General features: G+C 48.4%; 1 protein-coding gene across 2 annotated transcripts in view; it reads right to left on the bottom strand.

The window, feature by feature from the left end:
- LOC132779106 (zinc finger protein 850-like) overlaps positions 1–23,647 on the bottom strand; it is a 47,294-nt gene that overhangs the window by 15,365 nt on the left and 8,282 nt on the right. The window contains exon 1 of one of the 2 annotated variants that reach the window (XM_067470470.1): positions 222–284. Coding sequence is in view for 1 of the 2 variants with exons in the window: in XM_067470471.1 (XP_067326572.1) it covers positions 10,639–12,315 (1,677 nt within the window). In the remaining variant the exon portion in view is untranslated. Of the gene's footprint in view, positions 1–221; positions 12,512–23,647 lie in introns of those variants that run through there. The other variant, XM_067470471.1, reaches the window with a different exon arrangement.

Here is a 23,647-nt window from a genome sequence, read left to right as displayed (position 1 = left end):
AAGCCCTCCCCTACGGAGGAGGAGGAGGGGGAGGAGGGGCGTCCCTTGGGGGGGGGGCTGTGGGAAGGGGGAGGGGAGAACAAGCCCTATGAGGAGCGGCTTAGGGAACTCGCCCCCCCCCCCCCAGACCGAGCTTCGGAGGCCAAGGAGATGTGCCCACAGAGTTCCTCCTCACTCTCCCGGCCACCCCCCTTTCCCACCCCCGCCGCCCTTCGCCTCACCGGGAAGAAGAAGAAGAAGAAGGCGGCCTGCTTCACCGGAAGATGGAGCTTCACCGGAAGCAAGGCAAGAGGGAGAGAGGAAAGGGCGGGCGGGCGGGGAGGGGGCGTGGCCCGGCGCGCTGATTGGCGGCGGAGGCGGGCGCTGCTCCTGGCCCCGCCCTCCCTCTGGCATCCTCTTTGCGGCCAGAAGGTGGCGCTCTTCCGCCTGGGAGGAAAGGCCGCCCAGCGCCCAGGCGGAGGCCCCCTGGCGGGAGGAGGAAGAGCGCCCTCTGCTGCTGCTCCCCCCTCCTCTTCCTCCTTGCAGCACCCCCGCGCATGCGCCTGGGAGACAGGCCTGTAGGGGGAGGGGGGGTTAGGGGTTCAACCCCCCCCCCCCCCCCAGTTTTTCAGGTTAAAAAAACCCCGTGGTTTCCTCATGAATTTTAACGCTCTTGTTACATCCCCCGAATAGACTACTGCAACACACTCTACGCGGGGTTGCCCTTGAAGACGGTTCGGCTACAAGCAGTCATAGAATCATAGAATCAAAGAGTTGGAAGAGACATCGTGGGCCATCCAGTCCAACCCCATTCTGCCAAGAAGCAGGAATATTGCATTCAAAGCACCCCTGACAGATGGCCATCCAGCCTCATAGAATCACAGAGTTGGAAGAGACCTCGTGGGCCATCCAGTCCAACCCCATTCTGCCAAGAAGCAGGAATATTGCATTCAAAGCACCCCTGACAGAGGGCCATCCAGCCTCATAGAATCACAGAGTTGGAAGAGACCTCGTGGGCCATCCAGTCCAACCCCATTCTGCCAAGAAGCAGGAATATTGCATTCAAATCACCCCTGACAGATGGCCATCCAGCCTCTGCTTAAAAGCTTCCAAAGAAGGAGCCTCCACCACACTCCCTCCGGGGCAGAGAGTTCCACTGCTGAACGGCTCTCCCAGTCAGGAAGTTCTTCCTCATGTTCAGATGGAATCTCCTCTCTTGTAGTTTGAAGCCATTCCTCCATTGCGTCCTAGTCTCCAAGGAAGCAGAAAACAAGCTTGCTCCCTCCTCCTCCTCCCTGTGGCTTCCTCTCACATATTTATACATGGCTATCATATCTCCTCTCAGCCTTCTCTTCTTCAGGCTAAACATGGGCAGCTCCTTAAGCCGCTCCTCATAGGGCTTGTTCTCCAGACCCTTGATCATTTGAGTCGCCCTGGTCCAGCGAGGTGCAGCCAGGCTGCTCACTGGAGCAACATACCCCTCTGCTGTGCCAGCTCCACTGGCTGCCGGTTCAGTTCCAAGCCCAATTCAAGGTGCTGGTTTTGACCTTCTGGTCCAGTGTATCTGTCCGAACGGATCTCCCTCTACACCCCACCCCGGAATTTTAGATCATCTGGGGGGGCCCTGCTCTCGACCCCACCGCTTTCCCAAGTGAGGCTGGTGGGGACAAGGGGCAGGGCCTTCTCGGTGGTGGCCCCTCATCACCTGTGGAACTCTCTCCCCAGTGGATATCAGGGCGTCGACATCCCTCCTGTCCTTCAGGAGGAAGGTAAAGACGTGGTTGTGGGGCCAGGCCTTCGGGCAATCTGCTAACTAGGTGAGGATAGCCAGACAAATAGGACCGACAGGACTGATAAAGGTGGAATGGAAACTTCGAACTAGGAGATGGCGAACATTGACCGGCAATAAGGAGTAATTGGTCTGTACTGGTTTGTATGAAATTTTTACTGGTTTTATTGGTTTTAGATGTAATGTATTACTGTTGATTACTAATTTATGCTATTTGTTTTATTACTGTTGTATGTTATGGGCATCGAATTGTGCCTTGGATATATATGTAAGCCGCCCTGAGTCCCCTCCCGGGTGAGAAGAAAGGCGGGGTAGAATAGAATAGAATAAATAGAATAAAAGGAGTACTAAAACAATTTTACTCAAGGAACTCAGCAGTGGTAACTATAAATGATGGAGTGACAAACGAAATAAAAGTGACTAGAGGAACCAGGCAAGGGTGCCCTTTGTCTCCGATACTATTTGCTATGGTGATAGAACTGTTTGCTAATAACATAAGGAACGATAAAAACTTAGAAGGGTTAGGAAAAAAGGAGAAACAGAAGGTGAGCTTATTCGCTGACGATACATTGTTATTTATAGAAAATATAGTGGAGAAAATGGATAGAATAAAAGAACATTTGGAGATATTTGGGAAAGCAATGGGTTTACAAGTTAATTGGAACAAGTCAGAAATGATGCTACTTAATTATACAAGAGAAGAAGAAAAAGATTTTATAGAACAGAGCAAAAGGGGAATAAGAATTAAGAACAAACTAAAATACTTGGGAGTAATAATAACTAAGGATTTAAAAGAGATAGAGGAAGTAAATGTAGTAACATTAAGGAAAGAAGTCCAGAAAAAGTTAATAGAGTACGAAGGTATACGCTTATCCTGGTTTGGAAGAATAGCATTAGTAAAAATGAAAATACTTCCAAAAATAAATTTTATATTTAGGATGCTACCACTTCAAATTACAGAAGAAGAACTAACTAGATGGCAACAAATGATTAATAAGTACTGTAATGGAAGTAAAAGAAACAGACTAAATAAACAATTATGGTACAGATCGCAAAAGGAGGGTGGATTAGCACTACCTAATATAAAAAAATATTATGAAGCAAGTAGATTAAGTTTGGTTATAGAAGGAATGGTCAAAAAAGGGGATAGATTGGCTTAGCAATGATTCAGGAAAAGTGGAAGATGAAACTTGGAATATATTTTTTAAACAGTTTACTAGAAAAGAAATGAGGGAAATTAGAAACCCAATGTTGAGCAACATACTGAAAGTATGGAATAAATATAAGGGGAGGTTAATAAAGGAGGGATCAATTATAACCCCAATAGTGATGGAAAAGAAATTCCCCAAAAATTTTTAAAAAGTAATGGATAAAAAGGTAAGGGAAATAAACTTAGATAGGATAGGGGATTGGATGAAGGTGGAAACGAAGAGGGAAAGGATGTTGGAAGAGTTTAAAGAAATAAAATTATCATGGTTTCATTTTATACAACTAGAACAATGGTTAATAAACTGGAAAAAAAATAATAGAAATGGAAGCCAACTCAATCAATTCGAACAAAGAATACAGAAGGGAAGGGCTGTAGAAGAACACGAAAACTTGAGAGGTATAATTAGCAAAATCTATAAGATACTAATTGAAATGAAGGATGAAAAAACAAAAAAGTGCACCCTTAAAGAGATTTGGGAAGAGGATTTAGGGATAAAAATAAGTGAAATAGAGTGGCAACAATTATGGGGACAAAGACATTTAAAAAATTTATTGATACGAGTTAAAGAAAACTATTACAAGTTAATATGGAAGTGGTACTTGACACCGGTAAGAATAGCATATATGAATAAAAATAACTCAATAAATTGTTGGAGAGGGTGTCAAGAACCAGGAACATATATACACATGTGGTGGCAATGTAAATATGTAAATAATTTTTGGGAGAAAGTATTTAGAGAAATAGAAACTATAATGAATATAAAATTAGATAAAAGTCCTAGTATAGCCTTACTATCAGTATATAACGATAAGCAACTGAAAAAGGAGGATAAAGAAGCGATAACAAACTTACTAACTATAGCAAGACTGCTTATAGCAAGGAATTGGAAAAAAGAAATGAATATACAAATAGAGGAGTGGTATAAGGAAGCATGGAAAATAGCAAGAAATGATAAATTGACATGTATATTAAAGGTTAAAAAAGGTACATGGAAACAAAGTGATTTTGATGCTGTATGGGGAAGATTTGTGGTAAATGGATTAAAAAACAAGGAAGGAAAATTACCGTCACAAGAAGAAATGAAATTTTGGACAGATGAAATGTAAGAATGGTGGCTTGAGACGGGTGGAGGGGAGCACTGTGGTGAAAAAAGGGGGAAAAAAAAGAGAAAAGGGGGGGAAATGTCAGAGCAAAACAACAAAACAACATGTTAAAGAGGTTGATGTACAAAATGTAATAGTATGTAATAAATGTGATACATTAATAAAAAATTAAATAAAAAAAAAGAAAGGCGGGGTAGAAGTAAACCAAATACACAAATAAAATAAATGGTGAACCCACTCCCCATGCTGCTAAGTCTATGAGGCACAAAAAAGGAAGAAGAGTCCCTCCAGAACGGCAAGCACGATTCCCTCAAGCTGGTGATGGTCCTCACCTTGAAGGCCTGGCCTGGTCTGGGGCCGATGTCCCCGAGGGACCGTCTCTCCCCCTCCCAGCCCCCTCAGAGATCCCTCCGTTCTGAGGACCAAGATCTGTTGGAAATCCCCAGTGTCAAGACCTTGCGCCTCACAGCAACCAGGCACAGGGCCTTCACTGCAGTGGCACCATCGCTCTGGAACACTCTACCACCTGAAGCCCGTGCCTTGCGGGACTTACCAGCTTTCCGCAGGGCATGGAAGACAGACCTGTTTCGACAGGCCTTTGATCTCTGATATTGCTGTTTTTAAATTGTGTTATATTTTAGACAGGGGAGTGGTGGCATCGAAGTTCAAATAATAAATAAATAAAAATAAAGCAAATATTGACAATTTATTCACACTGTCATTACTTGCAGCCATAGCCAATGTAGAAAAACAACCAAGTTGGGGGTGGGGGGGGGGGTGTTGAATGCTTTCATTAAGGAGGCCAGACTTGGTGGAGGTGGTTGGCAGGGGCGGAGCTGCACGCAATTGGAGGCAGGTTTCAACCCCACCCCCCACCCCCGAAAATAAAATTCCGGCTAGGATCCTGCTGGTAGCCCCCCTGGGCCGTGCTCTGACCCACAAGAAGCACCATGTGAGCATCCAGCCCAAAGTGGGTGGCGCCAGAAGGAACGCCCCACAGAAGATCAGACTGGCACCACCTGGATGGGCACCACAACCAGGCCCAGCAAAGACATACCACCAGCCCTTGTGCTTGGCCCCTCTGTTGCTGAGTACGCACACCCACTCATGCTAAAAGAGTGGATGTGGTGCTTCATGAGACATGCTGCATCCTCACAGGGTGCCTGCACCCCGCGCCACTGGAGAAACCACATTGTTGAGCCGGCATCGCACCACCGGACATCCACCAGGCAGTAGCAGCCAATAGTGGAAGGACCAAGGCAGGGGCATCTCCGGCCTGTCCACTATTCAGTATCAGCCAGCATGAAACACCTTCCCAAGGTCCAGAGGGATGCTCACAGGAACACCTCAGCAAGCAAGAGTCCAAAAGTGGCAGGCTGAGACCTCACTCCATGGCTAAGACCGAATGAGAGACTCCCCCAGGCACACAGAGCACTGGCGACCTAGAAGGGGCTGGACAGGCTGCGCTCCGGCACCACGAGGCACACAGGACACAACATGCGAGGGCAGAGAAGAGCCAACCACAGACCACAGACTACGATGCAGCCTGAGCCCTGCCACATACACAATGGGGGACCTTCTCACAGCGACACCAGAGGCGCTCCAAGGGGCCAGCTACTGGCCAAAGCACATGGAGCAGCGGGCCAAGTTCTTAACCCCGCTCTTTTATTAATGCAAGCGTACCCTCCGTCCGCAGGCCATGCTCAGCCTTGGCTTGTCCCGACAGTGAAGCAGAAGGGGACGGGCTGGCGCGGCTCTTCTCACCGCAGCCCCATTGGCATTCCTGTTCTCCTCTAACAAGCGCCAAAAGTCAGGGGAATAACATGGAATAACATTCGGGTGCGATAACATAGGTCATGGTTTTCCCCGGGCATTACGTGTAGTCGTGTCCAACTCGGGGGGGGGGGGTGGGGTGGGTGGGTGCTCATCTCCATTTCTAGGCTGAAGACACGGCCTCCAAGGTCATGTGGCCACAGGCAGGACCACATGGAGCGATGTGACCTTCCTGCTGGAACAGTACCTATTGATCTACTCACATTTGCATGTTTTCAAACTGCTAGGTTGGCAGAGGCTGGGCCTTACAGCAGCAGCTCGCCCTACTCCCCGGACTCGAACCAGCGACCTTTCAGTCAGCGGTTCAGCAGCTCAGTGGTTTAAACCACTGCACCACTGGGGGCTCCGTGCATATAACATATATATATATATATAAAACACTGTGAGAGCCGTTCAGCAGTGGAACTCTCTGCCCCAGAGGGAGTGTGGTGGAGGCTCCTTCTTTGGAAGCTTTTAAACAGAGGTTGGATGGCCATCTGTCAGGGGTGCTTTGAATGCAATATTCCTGCTTCTTGGCAGAATGGGGTTGGACTGGAGGATGGCCCAGGAATTGGTCTCTTCCAACTCTTGGATTCTATGATATAACAGGTAAAAACCTACTATACTGACATTTCAATCTAGGACCTGGTCACACTGGTTTCTGCCTCCTGCAGAATCCTGGGGTTTGTAGTTTAGGGAGGAGCCTTTAACAACCCCACTGCACTACAAACCCCAGAATTCTGCAGGAGGCAGAAACCAGATTTAAAGTGGATTCGTACAGCAGATAGAATAAGTGCCGCATTCCAAACAAGCTTTCTTTTTGCTTCCCTGGAGACTAGGACGCAATGGAAAAATGGCTTCAAACTACAAGAAAGAAGATTCCACCTGAACATGAGGAAGAACTTCCTGACTGTAAGGAGAGCCGTTCAGCAGTGGAACTCTCTGCCCCGGAGGGAGTGTGGTGGAGGCTCCTTCTTTGGAAGCTTTGAAGCAGAGGCTGGATGGCCATCTGTCAGGGGTGCTTTGAATGCAATATTCCTGCTTCTTGGCAGAACGGGGTTGGACTGGATGGTGGCCCAGGAGGTCTAGTATCCTAAGATTCATGTCCTGAATCCCTGGGCTGCAGCGTGTTTTCAGGGCTGTCTGGCCATGTTCCGGAGACATTCTCGACTGAAATGCCCACATCTATGGCAGGCATCCCCTGAGCTTGTGAAGGCTGATGATTGATTGATTGATTGATTGAAACCATTGATATCCCGCCCTTCTTCTCACCCCAGCTCAGGGCACTCAGGGTACAGCATATACACGGCAAACATTCAATGCCGGGACACAAATTCACACACCATACATAAACATAAACATTAACAAACATTTATCAAAGTATTAAAATACAAGATTTAAAACCATCCTAGCCATCCGCATCAAATCCAACTCTTTCCCACGGCCGCTTCATGATTATAATGTTTGAAGCTGTTGTGAGGAGCGGCCTTGAGCCACGAGGAGAGGCTCAAAGGTACAAAGCAAAATTATCGCCATCATCATCGTCATCATCAATGAAAACCACACCTGCAAACAGGGAGGGGCAGCTGTTCTGTTGCGCGCTGGGCCTGTAACAGCTGTCTTTTCTATAGGACATAGACTTTAAGCCCAGCAGGAAGCCAGAGCGCCTCAAAGAGAGGTTCTCGGGGATTTTTCTGAAGTGATGGTCTTTAGAATCTTTGATGATACAACAGTCTTTATTATGGAACAAACAACACTTCAAGGCTTTCTGAGTCTAGTCCTCAATGGACTGGTACCGGACTTTAATTAAGTGTACTTTCTCTGTAGGAAAAACCCTATTTAGCCTCTCCCAGGCCGTTTACTATCTATGCCTCATCGGAGTGGGTCCTACTACCGATTCCAAATGCATCTGGGTATCGAGTAGACCTACCAGCCGAGGCTTGAAGATGTTTCAGATGGAGTTCCATGGATCTGTAGTGCTGTCCTCCCTCAGAGAATTCTTTGAAAACCTCAGGGTTGTTTTCCCTCTGATTGCTGTGAGGCTGTGAGCTCTCAGCCAAAGCCTTGGCACCTTTTCCCTGGAATTTCTGTTTCTGTTTCTACGGGACGAGCTGGTCTACGTCCTATAGTTTAGCTTCCTTATGAGAGACTGCCCAAAAATGGCTCCTTTCCCTCCCAGAGCCCTGAACAAGGGGCGGAACCAAAGCTTAATTATGATGGACAGGAGGCCTGCCCTATGACTGCAAATGGATAACAGAAATAAAGTTGGAGCTCCTGGTACAGCCGTACCAGCACAGACAGCTGTCCTGAAATGCTGGATTCAGAGGATCAAGACACAGTATATCTTGAATAACGGAAGCATAAGACTCCAGCCCAGAGAGATGCGACCCACAGAAGTGGGGGAAAGAGATCCCAAAGGAGCTCAGCCCCAGCTCCATCGGCCTTTCCAGTCAGAGGTTTCGACCCTTCCAAATCTCACACAGCAGCGGTGCTCAACCCTTCTAATGCTGCGACCCCTAAGTACAGTTCCTCATGTTGTGATGACCCCCAACTCTAAAATGATTTTTGTCATTATTTATAACTGTGATTTTACTACTGTGATTAATAGTCATGTAAATATCTGAAAGGCAGGATGTGTTTTCACTTTTGAACATAATTAAAACATAGTGATTAATCACAAAAACAATGTGTTTGGGGAATATGGACAACGCATGATGGGATTTGCAGTACCTTCAACCAATTCAGTTCAGACTTCCACAGACTACTGAGACCCCCACAAATTACAGACCTGGAACCAACTTGGCACGCAGAACTCCCTTGACTAACAGAGAATACTGGAGAGGTTTGGGGAAAATAGACCCAGACATTTGGGAGCTGCAGTTGCTTGGATTTATAGTTCACATGGCATCAAAGAGCATTGTGAACCTCACCAACAATTGAAGGGAACCCAAATTTGGCACACAGAACTCCCATAAAAAAACAGAAAATACTGGAGTGCTTTTGGAGAAATGGACAGTGATTTACAGGAGATGTACTTCTCCTACATCGGGAGAGCACTGTGAACCCAAACAGCTATGGATCTGGGTGAAATTGGGCAGAAATACCCGGAATGTAGAGCAGTTGTGCTGGAAGCCTTGGAGAGTGGAGTGCCCTCTTCTTCCTCCTGCTCTCCGTTCTCTTCCAGAGGCCCCCCAAACAGAGAGGAGGAGGAGGAGGAGGAGGAGGAGGAGGAAGAGAAGGGCAAGACTTGCTGCTGCCCTTCGCTCCTCCCCCCGCTCTTTGGGGCTTCCAGGCAAGCAAGGCACGGTGTGGGGCAGCAGCAGAGACGCCTGCCCTTCTCCTCTTCCTCCGGGCTCTTCTTCCTTCTCCTCTCCGTTTGGAGGCGCCTCTGGAAGAGAACGGAGAGGAAGAAGAACCCAGAGGAGGAGGAGGAGGAGGAGGAGGGCAGGCTTTGCTCCTCCTCCTCCTCCTCCTCCTCCTCCTCCTCCTTCCTGTTCTCTTCCAACAGCGCCTCTAAAGCAGGGTCCAGGCCTTGAGGCGGGAGCGCGGCCTCCTCCTCTTCTTCCTCCTCACCTCCGCCTCATTCGGCCCCGCCCCTTCTGCCTCTCTGGAATGGCTGTTTGCCCCCCGGGAGCATTGTAGCAGGGTGCACCCCAATGTCCACAGGAGCATTTCTGGTGGCGGGGATGGAGTTAGGGAGCACCTCCCCACCAGATCCGGGCTCGGCGTGCTGCAGTGTCCCCGGGGACCGGCAGCCATACCGGGATGGTGGAGGGGGCGGGGCCAAAGGAGGAAGTGACACGACCCCTCAAAAAAGGCCGCAAGACACCTACCCCCCCCCCGGTGGTCGCCACCCCCAAGTTGAGAACCACTGTAATACAGAATGCTAAAACTATACAGCTCTATGAGTGGCTACCACAATTACAAAAATAAAATCAGGAAAAAAAACCACACACCACTAAAACACTCCTCTCGAGACACACAAGGCATACCAACAAAAGGCCAAACAGACCTGGGTCTAATGCTAAGACTCCTCACTGACTCAATGCTGTCCCCGATTATTCTCCTCCCCTGAGACAATCCCATGGAAGGACACTTCTGCGTCTGGCAACACTCTTCTCATTCATAAATCCGACAGCTGGTATTTGCCCCTATTGTTGTCGTTGTGAAAAAGTGATAAAGAAGTCCCAATCTTTCTTGAAATTGGTCAAAGATGTCTCTTTACTCAGCACGTTGTCCATCTCTGGTAATTTGCCAATCTCCATCAGTCGATCTCCTTGTGTGGGAGAAGCCACTTCCGTTGCTCCCTCTCTTCCGTGACCTTCCCTCACGCAAAGCACAGGCAAGGCTCCGTGCTTTGGCCGAGAACACGGTCCGAGGGAGGGAGGGAGGGAGCAACAGAAACCACGGCAAAGCTGCTTCCGTTGCTCCCTTCCTCTTCGTTTCCCTTCTCTCGGCCAAAGCACAAGTAAGGCTCTGTCCTTTGGCCGAAACAATGGGCTGAGGGAGGGAGGGAGGGAGCAGCGGTAAAGCCTCCCCAGCTGGTGCCCCCGGCTACTCTTGGCCCCTTCCCTCCGGCCCCCACCTGCCTCAACCCTCCTCTCAGAATGTGGACATGGTGTCAGAGACACACCTCTGCGCAGCACTACCCAGAGAGCGCTCGCCAGCAGCGTATTTCTCCTGTTCCTCTGAGCCTCGAGAAGGTAGCCCACTTTGCCCAGAGTCAGAGGAGAACCAGGAGGAAGTTACACGCCACTGGCGAGAGCGCTCTCAGCAGCGGCGTGTTCCTCCTCCTCCTCCTCCTCTGAGCCTTGCGTAGGTGTCCCGCCCTCCCCAGACTCAGAGGAGACCCAGGGGAGAAACATGGCATTGGTGACAGCACTGTGACCAGCGGCATGTTTCTCCTTCTCCTCTGAGCCGTGCATGGGTGGCCTGTCTTCCCCGGACTCAGAAGAGGCCCAGGGGAGAAACATGGCACTGGTGAGAATGCTCTCGCCAGTGATGTGTTTCTCCTCCTCCTCCTCCTTATCCCACCCGGCCCCCTCCCACCACAATCCCGCCCTTTCCCATCCAACCCCAACCTCTCCTGGCTGGACCCTGCCCTCTCCCATCCCCAGCCCATTTGGCCCTGCCCCTTCTGGCCCTGGCCCCGCCCCTTCTGGCCCCACCCACACTCCCTCCTGGCCCGGCCCTTGTGGCCAGGCCCACAGGGTAGCATCAGGGCAAAACATTTTCCCTGTGCCTGTTTTATAGTGTTTCTCCCCAGTGTGAGTCCTTTGATGTGAACGTAGATTTGAGCTCTGACTGAAGGTCTTTCCACACTCCAGGCATGTATAGGGTTTCTCCCCAGTGTGAGTCATTTGATGTGTACGTAGATTTGAACTCTTAGCAAAGCTCTGTCCACACTCCAGGCATTTATAGGGCTTCTCCCCACTGTGAGTCCTTTGGTGTGAACGTAGACCTGTACTCTGAGTGAAGCTCTGTCCACATTCCAGACATTTATAGCGTTTCTCCCCTGAATGAGTCTTCTGATGTGAACACAGACCTGAACTATGAGAGAAGCTCTGCCCACATTCCAGGCATTTATAGGGTTTCTCCCCAGTGTGAGTCCTTTGATGTGCACGCAGACCTGAAGTCTGGGCAAATCTCTGTCCGCACTCTGGGCATGCAAATGGTTTCTCTCCAGTGTGAGTTCTTTGATGTCTATGTAGATATGCAAGCTGAGTGAAGCTCTGTCCACACTCCAGGCATTGATGGGGTTTCTCCCCAGTGTGAGTCTTTTGATGTGCACGTAGACCTGAACTCTGGGCGAATCTCTGTCCGCACTCTGGGCATATGAAGGGTTTCTCCCCAGTGTGTGTCCTTTGATGTCTACGAAGAGCTGAACTATCAGAAAAGCTGCTCCCACACACCAAACATTCATAGGGTTTCTCCCCAGTGTGAGTCCTTTGATGTAAATGTAGCCCTGTTCTTCGCGTAAAGCTCTGTCCACACTCCTGGCATTTATAGGGTTTCTCCCCAGTGTGAGTCCTTTGATGTAAATTTAGCCCTGTTCTACGAGTGAAGCTCTGTCCACACTCCAGGCATTCATAGGGTTTCTCCCCAGTGTGAGTCCTTTGATGTAAACACAGGCTTGAAGTATGAGTGAAGCTCTTCCCACACTCCAGGCACATATAGGGTTTCTCTCCAGTGTGGGTCCTTTCATGTCTACGTAGATCTGAACTCTGAATGAACCTCTGCCCACACTCCAGGCATTCATAGGGCTTCTCCCCAGTGTGGGTCTTCTGGTGTTTACGTAGATCTGAATTATGAGCGAAGCTCTTTCCGCACTCCAGGCATTCAGGGGGCTTCTCCCCAGTGTCAGGCCTTTCAGGTTCCTGCAGATCATCCCCTGAGAAAAACTCTTTCCACGTTTCAGCCATTTGGACGCTTTCTCCTTCACGCCAACAGTGATTTGGGTGTTTAATTGCAATACAGATAGTTGACTCTTCCTCTTTCCCTTTTCTGTAAGTGTGGTCAACAATTTAGCAAGATCATCACCTTGAGAAGATTTCTTCTTTCTGTATTGTTGGTTTCCTTGCTGCATCCAAGAGTTGGCTCCATAGAATCCTCATTTCCCTGGTCAAGAAAGAAAGAAAAGATCAAGGATGAGAGCCAGGAAACCTTTTTCCCCTCAAAGATTTCACCTTGTTCTTCTTTTCTCCCCCCACCTAACGGCTTCATGTATATGTTAAACAACATAGGGGACAGTATTGAGCCCTGCGGGACTCCACAGTGCAATGGCCGAGGAGTCGAGCAGGAGTCCCCTAGTGACACCTTCTGGGAGCGACCCTCGAGAAAGGACCGGAGCCACTGCAAGGCAGTACCCCCAAGACCCATTCCCGCGAGGCGTCCCAGAAGGATACCGTGGTCGACGGTATCGAAGGCCGAAGAGAGGTCCAGTAGAACCAACAGGGACACACTCCCCCTGTCCAGTTCCCGGCGCAGATCATCAACTAAGGCGACCAAGGCTGTCTCAGTACCATGTCCCAGCCTAAAGCCAGACTGTGCCGGATCTAGATAGTCCGTGTCCACCAGGAATTCCTGGAGTTGCGAGGCCACCACACGTTCCAGGACTTTGCCCAAGTAGGGGAGATTGGAAACTGGCCGAAAGTTGACGAATTGAGTGGGGTCTAGTGATGGTTTTTTCAACAGCAGTTTGATTACAGCTTGTTTTAAGCTGGCTGGAATCTTGCCTTCCCGAAGGGAGGCATTAACCACCACCTTTACCCACTCTGCCAAACCCCCTCTGGCTTCTTTTACCAGCCAGGAAGGGCAGGGGTCTAGGATGCATGTGGTAGGTCTCGCCTCTCCCAGAACCCTAATGACCTCGTCGAGTTGAACAGATTGAAACGAATCCAATAAAACTGGACAAGCAGATGCTTGAGTTACATCCTCAGAGACCGCAGATAATGTGGTGTCAAAGCCCGCGCGGATCAAAGCGACTTTGTCCGCAAAGTACTGAGCAAATGCTTCACAGCGCGCTGCCGAGTCGTCGGGGGACCCACTCGAGGTGGAATTCAACAACCCTCTGACTACTCGAAACAGCTCTGCCGGACGGTTCCTTGCGGACACAATATTGGCCGAATAGAAAGCATTTTGCGCGGCCTCTATTGCCGCGCCATACGCCCTTAGATAAAGGCGTAGCCGTGTTCGGTTTGGCTCGCTGGGCTCTTTCCTCCACACGCTCTCTAGCCATCTCTTTGTTCGCTTTAGCTCCACCAGCTCCTCGTTGAACCAAGGGGCAGGTTTCGCTCGGTGACTTAAGAGAGGGCGCTCCGGAGCAATCGTGTCTATTGCCCTAGTCAACTCCCTATTCCAGTGAGCGACCAGGGCATCGACAGAATCACCATCCAAGGCAGCAGAAACATCCCCAAGAGCCATCAGGAAACCTTCTGGATCCATAAGCCTCCTGGGGCGGACCATCTTAATGGGTCCACCACCCCTGCGGAGGTTAGATGTTGCAACGAGTCTAAACCTGATCAGATGGTGGTCGGTCCATGGCAAAGGAGAGATTGACAGCTCCTCCACACCGCCACCTTCTTCCCAGCCCTGACAGAAGACCAGGTCAAGTGTGTGTCCAGCACAGTGGGTAGGGCCAGATACTAGTTGGGACAGCCCCATAGTTGCCATGGTGGCCATGAAGTCCTGAGCCGCTCCTGAAAGAGTGGACTCCGCATGTACATTGAGGTCCCCCAGCACAACAAGCCGCTGGGACTCCAATGCCAGGCCTGAGACCAACTCTGCAAGCTCAGGTAGGGCGGTTGAGGTGCAGCGGGGTGGTCGGTACACCAACAACAGCCCTATTCTGTCCCGGTCTCCTAGCCTCAGGTGGACACATTCAAACAAGGTCGACTGTAAGGCTGGGCCTCTGATCAGGAGCACATTTTGGAATTTTCCTCAGCGTTTGTTCACAAATTGGCCGAATTAGTTTTTTATCTCTCCCTTTCCCGTATCTCCCCCTCCCCATCATAACTTCTATGGGGCCCCCCCGAGGACCGGAACTCTCCCCCTCCCCCCTCCCCCTTTCTCTACATCATGACACTCTAGTATTGCACTGTTATATAGCATATCATTAACCTGGCCCAATGGCAAACTATCAATTTCATTGTTCTTATAGTTCCACTCCTCTGATTCATAGAACCATCTCCAATTTTCCCCAGCCATTTGACCATTATTGGAGAAGATTATAAAGTGCGTGATGTAAAGTGCAAATGCAAGCTTAACAAGACGGTCCACATATAACATTGCAATTAGCAGTCCACAGGAGTTCCTCTGTTAATTAAGTGTTAGCCCGTTGTCCGTCGCCAAAACATGAGGAGGAGTAAGGTTACAAAGGCCTTCATTTACAGTGCAATAACATTGGCAAGAGTTCGGTAATTAACAGTACTGAATCCGCAACCAAAAAGGGTAAGGTCAGTGGAGGTGCAAACTGTAAAAACAAAGTAGTTTGGGAGGTACTAGCCGCTACTAATGGCCTTCAGACAGCCTGCAGCTGCTGGTAATCTTTCAGTAGTTAGAAGAGTCAAAACCGCCCCAGTCTACAATTACACTACACCCTATTAAATCCACTACCAAATTAAAAACGCAGAGATAATACTGAAAATCAAACAAATGAGTCAGATAGATCTAATTCCCTAGCCGCAGAGGTTTCCTATTGGATGGAAGAAGGACGACTGACCCTTGGCAAGCCGAGGGTATATGGTGTCAGCTGATGACTGACGGTTGGATACAAATATTAACAGATATTAACAAGGATTAAGGCGCAGCTTCACAGTTAGGAGTAGCTTCACAATTAGGTATCAATAAACAGCTTCACCGACCAGATCCAAAGAGCAGCTTCACAGATAGGTATAAAGAGAGCGACTTCAGGTCTAAAGGAGTAGCTCCAGCACTGAGTTCTCAAGAAGCAGCTACACCAATAGATATCGAAGGAGCAACTTCGCAGGAGTAGCTCCAAGCACTGAGTTCTCAAGTTCTCAAGAAGCAGGCAGGATGATAGTAAGGTGCAGCTGGGAGGCAGAGGTTTTAAAGCCTCCTTTCCTGGCTTGCTTATCTCACCAGTGTGGAGGCGAGGCAGCCAGGACGACGACCCTCTCCTGCTCCTGCAGGCCGAATGGAATTCCTAAAGGAATGCCAGGCAGGCAGTCAGACAGGAATGGTTCTTTGCAATATTAAAGGGCATCATCGTTCACTGGGTAAAGTGTGTCAGTGAATGACCAGGATGGGCTTAATGCTGAGGGACGCCAAGATTACTACTGGGCTGCCTCCCGTCCCACAAGGGGTCCCAGGCCTGCTTTCTGAGCATCCCAAAGTAGATGCCGGATGCCACCACGTTTCCTGCCTTCTCCAACCAAGACTCTGCCTCTCCGCCCAGCTAATCCAAAACCACGCTGAGGCTGGTTTGAGACATTCCCATAATGATACCCTTTGGGCCATTCACTCTCAGCTGAGCCCCAGGTTGGGATGCCACGGCAGGCAGGCGCAGCTCCCCCCCCGTCATGGCCTTTTCCTGCCAACCCCCCTTTCCTTCCTTGTCCTCCGTCCAGGGGAAGGTTTCCAGCAGCTGAAGGAGAGCGAGAGGAACCCAGGCTCCTCACACAGGGTCCTTCCCAGGAATGAATCCCAACCTCCCACAGAAGCCACCTCCAAAATGCCTAGCTGAGCATACGCAGGACAGCCTGGAGAGGAGGACGCAGGTCAGCCAGGCTTCCTCCGTGCATTCAATGAAAACGTGGGCCTTTAAGAAGCCTGGCCTCTCAAAAGGAAAGCCTCAGAAAACTGAAGGCTGAGGGGGGAAAGTGTCCCCTGGGTGCCCTTTGGAAGATCATAGAATCATAGAATCAAAGAGTTGGAAGAGACCTCATGGGCCATCCAGTCCAACCCCCCGGCAAGAGGCAGGAATATTGCATTCAAATCACCCCTGACAGATGGCCATCCAGCATCTGTTTCAAAGCTTCCAAAGAAGGAGCCTCCACCACACTCCGGGGCAGAGAGTTCCACTGCTGAACGGCTCTCACAGTCAGGAAGTTCTTCCTCATGTTCAGATGTTCCTCTCCTAATGTTCCTCTCCAGATGTTCCTCTTCCTAATGTTCCTCTCTTGTAGTTTGAAGCCATTGTTCCATTGCGTCCTAGTCTCCAGGGAAGCAGAAAACAAGCTTGCTCCCTCCTCCCTGTGGCTTCCTCTCACATATTTATACATGGCTATCATGTCTCCTCTCAGCCTTCTCTTCTTCAGGCTAAACATGCCCAGCTCCCCAAGCCGCTCCTCATAGGGCTTGTTCTCCAGACCCTTGATCATTTTAGTCACCCTCTTTCTCTGGACACATTCCAGCTTAGAGTCAATATCTCTCTTGAATTGTGGTGCCCAGAATTGGACACAATATTCCAGATGTGGTCTAACCAAAGTAGAATAGAGGGGTAGCATTACTTCCTTAGATCTAGACACTATGCTCCTCTTGATGCAGGCCAAAATCCCACTGGCTTTTTTTGCCGCCACATCACATTCCTGGCTCATGTTCACCTTCCTCCCCACGAGGACTCCAAGATCTTTTTCATACGTACTGCTCTCGAGCCAGGCATCCCCCATTCTGTATCTTTGCATTTCATTTTTCCTGCCAAAGTGGAGTATCTTGCATTTGTCACTGTTGAACTTCATTTTGTTAGTTTTGGCCCATCTCTCTAACCTGTCAAGATCGTTTTGAATTCTGCTCCTGTCCTCTGGACTATTGGCTATCCCTCCCAATTTGGTGTCATCTGCAAACTTGATGATCATGCCTTCTAGCCCTTCATCTAAGTCATTAATAAAGATGTTCAACAGGACCGGGCCCAGGACGGAACCCTGCGGCACTCCACTTGTCACTTCTTTCCAAGATGAAGAGGAAGCATTGGGGAGAATCACCCTCTGGGTTCGTCCATTTAACCAATTACAGATCCACCTCACCGTAGTTTTGCCTCGCCCACATTGGACTAGTTTCCTTGCCAGAAGGTCATGGGGGACCTTGTCGAAGAAGGCCTTCCTGACATCCAGACACGCTCCATCCACGGCATCATTCCCCGCATCTACCCAGCTTGTAGCTCTATCGAAGAAAGAGATCAGATGAGTCTGGCATGACTTGTTTTTGATAAATCATGTTGACTATTAGCGATGACTGCATTTGTTTCTAAGTGTTTGCAGACCGCTTCCTTAACAATCTTTTCCAGAATCCAGATGTATTGTCAAAGGCTTTCATGGCCGGAATCACTGGGTTGTTGTAGGTTTTTTTGGGCGGTATGGCCATGTTCTAGAGGCATTCTCTCCTGACGTTTCGCCTGCATCTATGGCAAGCATCCTCAGACGTTGTGAGGTCTGTTGGAACTAGGAAAATTGTTGATCTGGTTTGCGGATGACTAGGACATCTCGAAAAGGCAGTCTTCCTTCATTTTCTTTTTCCATGGTGAACTGGATGTTTGGGTGGATGCTGTTGAGATAGTCCAGGAACCTGTTGAGTTCTTCTCCTCCATGGCTCCAAATGGTGAAAGTGTCCTCCACGTATCTGAACCACAGAGTGGGCTTTTTTGCTGCTGTTTCCAGGGCATGTTTTTCAAAGTGTTCCATGTAGAAATTTGCTATGACCGGGCTGAGAGGGCTCCCCATCGCTACTCCATCTTTCTGTTTGTAGAATTCATTGTCCCACTGAAAGTAGCTGGTGGTGAGGCCACGGTGAAACAGGTTCCTGGACCATCTCAACAGCATCCACCCAAACATCCAGTTCACCATGGAAACAGAAAATGAAGGAAGACTGCCTTTTCTAGATGTCCTTGTCATCCGCAAACCAGATCAACAACTGGGTCACACCGTTTACAGAAAACCCACACACACAGATAGATATCTACATCAAAACTCCAACCATCACCCAAGTCAAAAAAGAAGAAGCCCCATCAAAGCCTTGGCAGACCGTGCAAAAAGAATCTGTGAACCCCACCTCCTCCTCCAAGAGGAACGGAACCCCCTCAACTGGGCTCTCCAGGCCAAGGGAGACTCCACCTCAGGCATCAGAAGGGCTGCAAGACCACCGAGAAGAAGCCAAGATCCACCCAGAGGAAAAGTGTTCTTGCCAGACACCAAGGGAACCACTGACCGCATTGGGAAGCTGATGAGGAAACACAACATACAAACTATCTACAGACCCACCAAGAAAATCCATCAAATGCTCCGTTCAGCAAAAGACAAGAGGGACCCTCTCACTTCTGCAGCAGTCTACCATTGTATACCATGCAGCTGTGGATAAGAAGTCTCCAGAGGGACCACCAAACGCAGCAGCATGGCCCAAACATGAATCAAGGAACAGGAAAGGCACTGCAGACTCCTTCAACCAGAGAAATCAGCCATAGCAGAGCACCTGGTGAACCAACCTACCTGGATACAGAAATGGTGGACCACTCTCACAACCACCATGTCAGACTACACAGGGAAGCCATTGACATCCACAAGAAGCATGTGGACAATTCCAACAGAAAGGAGGAAACCATGAAAATGAACAAAATCTGGCTACCAGTCTTAAAAGACTCTAAAATTACAACAGCAAAACAACAGAGAGGAAACAATCAGGCACATCTAATCACCTCTCAACAAAAGATTGCCCCAGGCACCAACAAGCCACACCAAACAACTGCCAGGGCATCAAATGCTAATCAAGGTGGTCAGTTGAAACATTCACACCTAGCTCCAACAGACAAGAGTTCTTTGTCCCACCCTGGTCATTCCACAGATATATAAATCCTTTTTCCTAGTTCCAACAGACCTCACTACCTCTGAGTAGAGATGGTGGCGAGATACAAGAAAAAAGTTTGCTCCAGGCACTGTCAGGCCATCAAATGCTAATCAAGGGGGTCAGTTGAAACATTCACACCTAGCTCCAGCAGACAAGAGTCCTTTGTCCCACCCTGGACATTCCACAGATATATAAACCCATTTTCCTACTTCCAACAGACCTCACTACCTCTGAGGATGCTTGCCAGAGATGCAGGCTAAACGTCAGGAGAGAATGCCTCTAGAACATGGCCCTATAGCCCGAAAAAACCTACAACAACCCAATAAAGTTGTTGTTGTTGTTGTTATGAGAAGCAGTTCAAAAATTAATGGAATATGAAAATATACATTTACCTTGGTTTGGAAAGATAGCATGAGTCAAAATGAAAATTCTTCTGAAGGTAACTTTTATATTTAGAATGCTCTCACTGCCATTTATTCAGAGGAAGAGCTGAATAAATGGCAACAAATGATCAATAAATATTGTAATGGCAGTAAAAGAAATAGATTAAACCAACAATTATGGTACAGATCCCAAAATGTAGGAGGATTAGTACTTTCCAATATAAAAAAAATATTATAAAGCAAATGGGTTGAGATTGGTTATTGGAGGAATGACAAATATGGAGGATTTAGAATAATTAAAATGGGATTTGGAGGAAATGGAGGAAGAAATCTAGAAAATATCTTGTGACGTGTTAGCTAGAAAAGAAATCAGAGAAACGGGAAACCCAGTGTTGAGTAACGTGTTAGAAATATGGATCAAATGTAGGAAAAAGCTAATGACAGAAGTCTCACTAATGACCCCAATTATATTTTTAATTGGGACATTCCCTCTCCCAATTAAAAATATATATTATGGATAAAAAACTAAGGGGAAAAACCTAGATAAAACAGGGGAATGGATAAAGGTGGATATGAAGAAGGAAACGGTGATGGAAGAACTCGGGGAAACAGAATGGTTCCACTGTAGACAACTAGAGCAATGGTTCAAGAATTGGGTAAAAAAAATAATAACAGAAATGGAAGTGGATCTGGAATGGGTTAAATGGACGAACCCAGAGGGTGATCCTCCCCAAGTCTTCCTCTTCATCTTGGAAAGAAGTGACAAGTGGAGTGCCACAAGCAGGGTTCCCCCCTGGGCCCGGTCCTGATCAGGATCTTGATTAATGACTTAAATGAAGGGCTAGAAGGCAGGATCATCAACTTTGCAGATGACACCAAATTGGGCCAAAACTAACAAAATGAAGTTCAACAGGGACAAATGCAAGAGACTCCACTTAGGCAGAAAAAAATGAAATGCAAAGAGACAGAATGGAGGACGATGCCTGGCTCAAGAGCAGTACGTGTGAAGAAGATCTTGGAGTCCTCGTGGGGAGGAAGGGGAACATGACCCCACAATGTGATGCGGCAGCAAAAAAAAGCCAGTGGGATTTTGGCCTGCATCAAGAGGAGCCTAGTGTCTAGATCTAGGGAAGTCATGCTCCCCATGCTCTATTCCGCTTTGGCTACATCACAACTGGAATAGTGTGTCCAATTCTGGGCACCACAATTCAAGAGAGATCTTGACTCTAAGCTGGAATGTGTCCAGAGAAAGAGGGAGACTCAAAGGATCAAGGGTCTGGAGAACAAGCCCTATGAGGAGCGGCTTAAGGAGCTGGGCATGTTTAGCCTGAAGAAGAGAAGGCTGAGAGGAGATATGATGAGAGCCATGTATAAATATGTGAGAGGAAGCCACGGGGGGGAGGAGGGAGCAAGCTTGTTTTCTGCTTCCCTGGAGACTAGGACGCAATGGAGCCATGGCTTCAAACTATAAGAGAGGGGATTCCATCTGAACATTAGGAAGAACTTCCTGACTGTGAGAGCCGTTCAGCAGTGGAACTCTCTGCCTCGGAGTGTGGTGGAGGCTCCTTCTTTGGAGGCTTTTAAACAGAGTCTGGCTGGCCATCTGTCAGGGGTGATTTGAATACAATATTTCTGCTTCTTGGCAGAATGGGGGTGGACTGGAGGATGGCCCAGGAGGGGGTCTCTTCCAACTCTAGGATTCTATGATTCTAAGTAAACTCAACCAAATTGAGCAAACAGTACAGAATGGAAATGATAGGGAAGAACATAATAACTAGTAAAATATGTAAGATAATAATTGAAATAAAGGAAGGCGAAACAAAGAACAACATCCTCAAGGAGATTTAGGAAGAAGACTTGGAAGGGGATCAAAATAAACGATATACGGTGGTCACAACTATGGGGACAAAAGCACCTCAAAATCTTATCAATACGAGTTAAAGAAAACTATTATAAATCGATATCGAAATGGTACCTAACACCAGTAAAAATAGCAAATATCAATAAAAATTACTCAAAAACTGCTGGAGAGGGTGCCAAGAAATGGGAACATATACACATATGTGGTGGCAATGTCAACATGTCAGTGATTTTGGAGGAAAGGTATTCAGAGAGAGAGGATATTATGAATATAAAAATGGAGATAAGTCCTCGCATGGCTTTGTTATCATTATATAATAACAATAGTTAAAAGAGAGGAGATTCCATCTGAACATGAGGAAGAACTTCCTGACTGTGAGAGCCGTTCAGCAGTGGAACTCTCTGCCCCGGAGTGTGGTGGAGGCTCCTTCTTTGGAAGCTTTTAAGCAGAGGCTGGATGGCCATCTGTCAGGGGTGATTTGAATGCAATATTCCTGCTTTTTGGCAGAGTGGGGTTGGACTGGATGGCCCATGAGGTCTCTTCCAACTCTTTGATTCTAGGATTCTAGTTAAAAGAAGAAGAAAAGGACACGATATCTAAGCCATTAACACTTGTTCTTTTTAATCGTGTCAGAAGCGACTTGAGAACATACTGCATGCTGCTTCTGGCGTGAGAAAATTGGCTGTCTACAGAGACGTTGCTCAGGGGACAACCGGCTGTGTTACCATCCTGAGAGGCTTCTCTCACGTCCCAGCAAACTAGAGCTGACAGGCTGGAGCTCACCCCATATCAGAGATTTGAATCGGAACCCTTCAGGTCAGCAGTCCAGCTGGCACAAGGGTTTAACCCACTGCGCCACCAGGGCTCCACTAACCTATTAACTGTAGCAAGACTGCTTGTAGCCATGATTCTCAACCTGTGGGTCCCCAGGCGGTGTTTTGGCCTTCCACTCCCAGAAATCCTAACAGCTGGCAAACTGGCTGGGATTTCTGGGAGCTGGAGGCCCAAACACAGCCTGGGGAGCCACAGGTTGAGAACCACTGGCTTATAGCAAGGGACTGGAAAGGGGGAACAAATATACAAACTGAAGAGCGGTACAAGGAATTGTGGAAACTAGCAATAAGCGGTAGGTTGACAGGTAAGAGAGGTATTATTTTGGGGGGGGGGGGAGCAATGCCGATGATGCCTGGGGGATGAAAAAAGAAAGACGGAAAGTCACCTCCAGAAGGAGAACTGGGATTCTGGGCAGAGGAGATCCAAAAAGGAGATCTCGGGGGAAGGGAGCACGAAGGGGAGTGAAAAAGATCTTGGAGTCCTCGTGGACAACAAGTTAAACATGAGCCAACAATGTGATGTGGCGGCAAAAAAAGCCAATGGGAGTTTGGCCTCAGGCATCAAGAGGAGCCTAGTGTCTAGATCTAAGGAAGTAATGCTACCCCTCTATTCTGCTTTGGTTAGACCACACCTGGAATATTGTGTCCAATTCTGGGCACCACAATTCAAGAGAGATATTGACAAGCTGGAATGTGTCCAGAGGAAGAAGGCGACTAAAATGATCAAGGGTCTGGAGAACAAGCCCTATGAGGAGCGGCTTAGGGAACTGGGCATGTTTAGCCTGAAGAAGAGAAGGCTGAGAGGAGATATGATGAGGGCCATGTATAAATATGTGAAAGGAAGCCACAGGGGGAAGGGAGCAAGCTTGTTTTCTGCTTCCCTGGAGACTAGGACGCAATGGAGCAATGGCTTCAAACTACAAGAGAGGAGATTCCACCTGAACATGAGGAAGAACTTCCTGACTGTGAGAGCCGTTCAGCAGTGGAACTCTCTGCCCCGGAGGGAGTGTGGTGGAGGCTCCTTCTTTGGAAGCTTTGATACAGAGGCTGGATGGCCATCTGTCAGGGGTGATTTGAATGCAATATTCCTGCTTCTTGGCAGAATGGGGTTGGACTGGAGGGTGGCCCAGGAGGTCTCTTCCAACTCTTTGATTCTATGATTCTATGACTAATTAGGCACTCTGAATATTAGAAAAAAAACCCCTATACACATAATAAAAGTGTGTGTGCGTGTGTGTGTGTCTGCCTCCAGAAACAGCCGTTGCTCTCACAGCTCAGGAGACGCCCAAGGCCCTCCTCCTCCTCCCTCCAATGACACTGCAGGTGAGAGCGAGCCCAGACAATGTCCTCCACAAACACCATATTTATTTATTTGGAGCTTTTA

The sequence above is a fragment of the Anolis sagrei genome, chromosome 6 (assembly GCF_037176765.1).
Source record: "Anolis sagrei isolate rAnoSag1 chromosome 6, rAnoSag1.mat, whole genome shotgun sequence".
Taxonomy (NCBI): Eukaryota; Metazoa; Chordata; class Lepidosauria; order Squamata; family Dactyloidae; genus Anolis; species Anolis sagrei.
The sequence above is the reverse complement of the archived record's forward strand: the minus strand, read 5'-3'. Positions and strand labels throughout refer to the sequence as shown.